Here is a 2764-nt window from a genome sequence, read left to right on the forward strand (position 1 = left end):
TAGTTGGGCATTTGTAACTTAAATAGAAAAATCTATTCAAAAACCTTGGTTAAGAAAGCATAACATATTCACAAGAGAAAGATAATAGTTGGTATATATATATTAGTACATCAAATAAATAGGTATATGTTGGATATCCTAAGTCATGAAGCTAAAGCTAAAGGGAGCGAAAGAGTACATTCATGCAGCAATATTGTAAAAGAAGCTAGTGGTTTTCGAAAAAGTATTAATGGAGATGGAAAGATTGGGAGAGAGGATTACAAGTATCAAATTTGGTTCTCAGTTAGCAAACAAAGTGATTACCACAAAAGTCTATCTTTTTCATCTCCTCGAGCTCGTCAAAATTGGAGATGCAAGATGCTGTTATGGATGCCTTTAAATCTATTCTCCTTGTGGCACATTGAATATAAATAAATATGGATTTTTTGTGCAGAATATTTTGGATCTTTCCCCCTTTTTTTTCCTGTTTTGTTTAATTGTGGATATTCTACAAATGCTCAAGATTGTGATGGATCATAGAATGAATCATTAGTTAAAAAAAGTTCTTTATATATCCTCTTTAGGAGTTTCCTTGCCTGGGCTGATGAGATGGGTTCCTTTTGCGGATCCGATAAGATTGGAAGCGTTTGATCCGAAAGAAATGACCTTTGTAACCCACGGCAAGCAAACAGCTCCCAGTTAAGCGGTCCGCCGACCGTATCGCCGTATGACCGAACCTGGTCCCTGCTCTCAGGTCTCGAATTCGTAACAAACGAAAGAAAGAAAGCCATGCACGCATTCCTTGCGGCCGCCGCACCTGTGAAGTTACTGGAAGACTGCGGACAAAGTTTATCCATTTCCATGCATCGTTGGGTCGACCAACTTCCACGCTACCTAATTCCGATTATTCGCGGAAGAAGACTATTGCAGTTGTCCTTCTTTCCCTCTCTCGTCGTCTTTTTCATCTTTCTTTCTGATTCTTACCCCTTCCTCAATCCCCATGGATTTCTTTAAATCTGTCCTCTCCAACCTCCACGACGACGACGACGGCGGCGGCGACGTCGAGGAGGAGATCGCAGCTAACTCTAACCCTAACGCTATTTCTTCCACTGGCCGCGGCGCTATGTGGAACCTCGGAGGTCTCATCAAGATCCTCGCCGTGAAATCGGAGACTGTGATGCAGACCTACCGCAGGGACCTGGAGGAGTTCCGCTCCGGCCTGAAGAAGGAGACGGCGGCGCTGCAGGCGGCCGTCGCCTGCGTCGTACGCGACCTCCCGGGCTCCCTCGAGGCCGGCGCCGCCTCCGCCCAGGAGTCCATCGAGTCCGTCGGCTGCTCCGTCGTCGGGATCCTCGCCCACGGCCGGGAAGCTCTCCTCCGCCCCCGCGAGTCCTCTGGGCCGCAGAAGACCACGGAAATCTCGTCGAAGCAGCATAGCAGGTTCGAGGCGCAGGTTCTTGCTGTCCAGTGCGATCAAAAAACGTTCTTGGAGGAGCCGGAGGATGTGGAGGATTTCGAGATTTGGAGAACAGGGTTTGAGTTGGCGGAGAAGGAGGAGGAAATTGAGAGGCTTGGATATGAGAATGGGATTTTAAAGGGTGTTATTGAGAAGCTTGTGCCTGATGTAGTGGATTATGAGACCTTCTGGAGTCGGTATTTCTACAGGATTCATATGCTCAAGCAGGCGGAGGATGCCCAAGCGAGGCTCATCAGAAGGGTTATTTCGAGGGAAGAGGAGGAGGAGGATTTGAGCTGGGATGCTGATGATGAGGAGGAGGAGAAGGAAGTAAAAGAACAGAAAGAAGCAGAAACTGGAGGAGAAAAAGAAGACAAGGTGGTGGAGAAAGGAATATGTGGGGGTTTGGGATCCATAGAGGAGAAGGAATCCATAGAAAGGTCCCAGGTTGAACAAGGAGTCCAGTCGATGGTAGGAAATGTGGGAAATGCTGAAAGAAATGGTGATGTTTGGATATCCAAATTGAATGAGAAGATGCAGGAGGAAAGGAAGGTGGAGGTTGAAGAGAGCAAGCTGTCTATGCCAGAGGAAGATGATTTTGAGTGGGATGAGCTCGAGGATCTTGAGGAGCATGATGAGAAAAGAGTGGCAGGCCCTAATGACAGTTTGTGTAAGGTGGATTTGCACAAGAGACTTGGCGCTGCTGAAGAGGATGAAGTTCTGATCTGGGACATTGAAGATGATGATGATGAACCCACCAAGCCTTGAAATTTGGCTAAAGGAATGTTGGGCACTGACTTTGTTATGTATATATTGTCCATGTTTAGACTTTCTTGCTTTTGTAGAGGTCTGCTTTCAATGGTAATTGTTTAGATTTGCTGTTTATTTGCATTTAATTGTATGTATGTGTATTTAGATATTTAAGAATTGTAAATGCTTCAATTCTGTAATGTTATACACTACTTGTCCAAAAGCTTTTCCATAATGCTGTTTGGATCTTTTTTACCTGAGCTTTCTTTAATGCTTAGCTTTTTCCTGCAACATGCTAATTTATCTGGTCTGTTGGAAAGCCAAAATCATCTTTTTCCTCTGAGAATTTGACGCTTTTCAAAAGTTCTGTTAATTAATAACATTGGATATTATTTGAGCATGTCTCCCTCTTATCTGTTTTGCCAATATGGAGTGTTGTTGGCAATTTAAGTTCCATTTAATGTTCTCACACTCATTTTTTTTAATTCGTCTGTTTCATGTTTAGTTAGGATCAGAAAATCTTTCATAGTAATGCCTAAGAAATTGATAGTTTTTGGAGAGTTTTTGATAGCTTTTGGA

The 2764-nt window shown here is 43.9% G+C and overlaps 1 protein-coding gene across 1 annotated transcript; it reads left to right on the plus strand.

The window, feature by feature from the left end:
• The first annotated feature begins 694 nt into the window (after positions 1 to 694).
• LOC103723005 (BSD domain-containing protein C22A12.14c-like) lies at positions 695 to 2440 on the plus strand. Its single transcript, XM_008813785.4, has one exon. The coding sequence runs from the start codon at positions 980 to 982 to the stop codon at positions 2201 to 2203; it is 1224 nt and encodes a 407-aa protein (XP_008812007.1). The 5' UTR covers positions 695 to 979; the 3' UTR covers positions 2204 to 2440.
• The last annotated feature ends 324 nt before the right edge of the window (positions 2441 to 2764 follow it).

The sequence above is a fragment of the Phoenix dactylifera genome, chromosome 3 (assembly GCF_009389715.1).
Source record: "Phoenix dactylifera cultivar Barhee BC4 chromosome 3, palm_55x_up_171113_PBpolish2nd_filt_p, whole genome shotgun sequence".
Taxonomy (NCBI): Eukaryota; Viridiplantae; Streptophyta; class Magnoliopsida; order Arecales; family Arecaceae; genus Phoenix; species Phoenix dactylifera.

What these genes read in the sequence shown, in the direction of transcription:
- LOC103723005 (XM_008813785.4), top strand. Translation starts at nt 980, where the DNA reads ATGGATTTCTTTAAATCTGTCCTCTCCAACCTCCACGACGACGACGAC.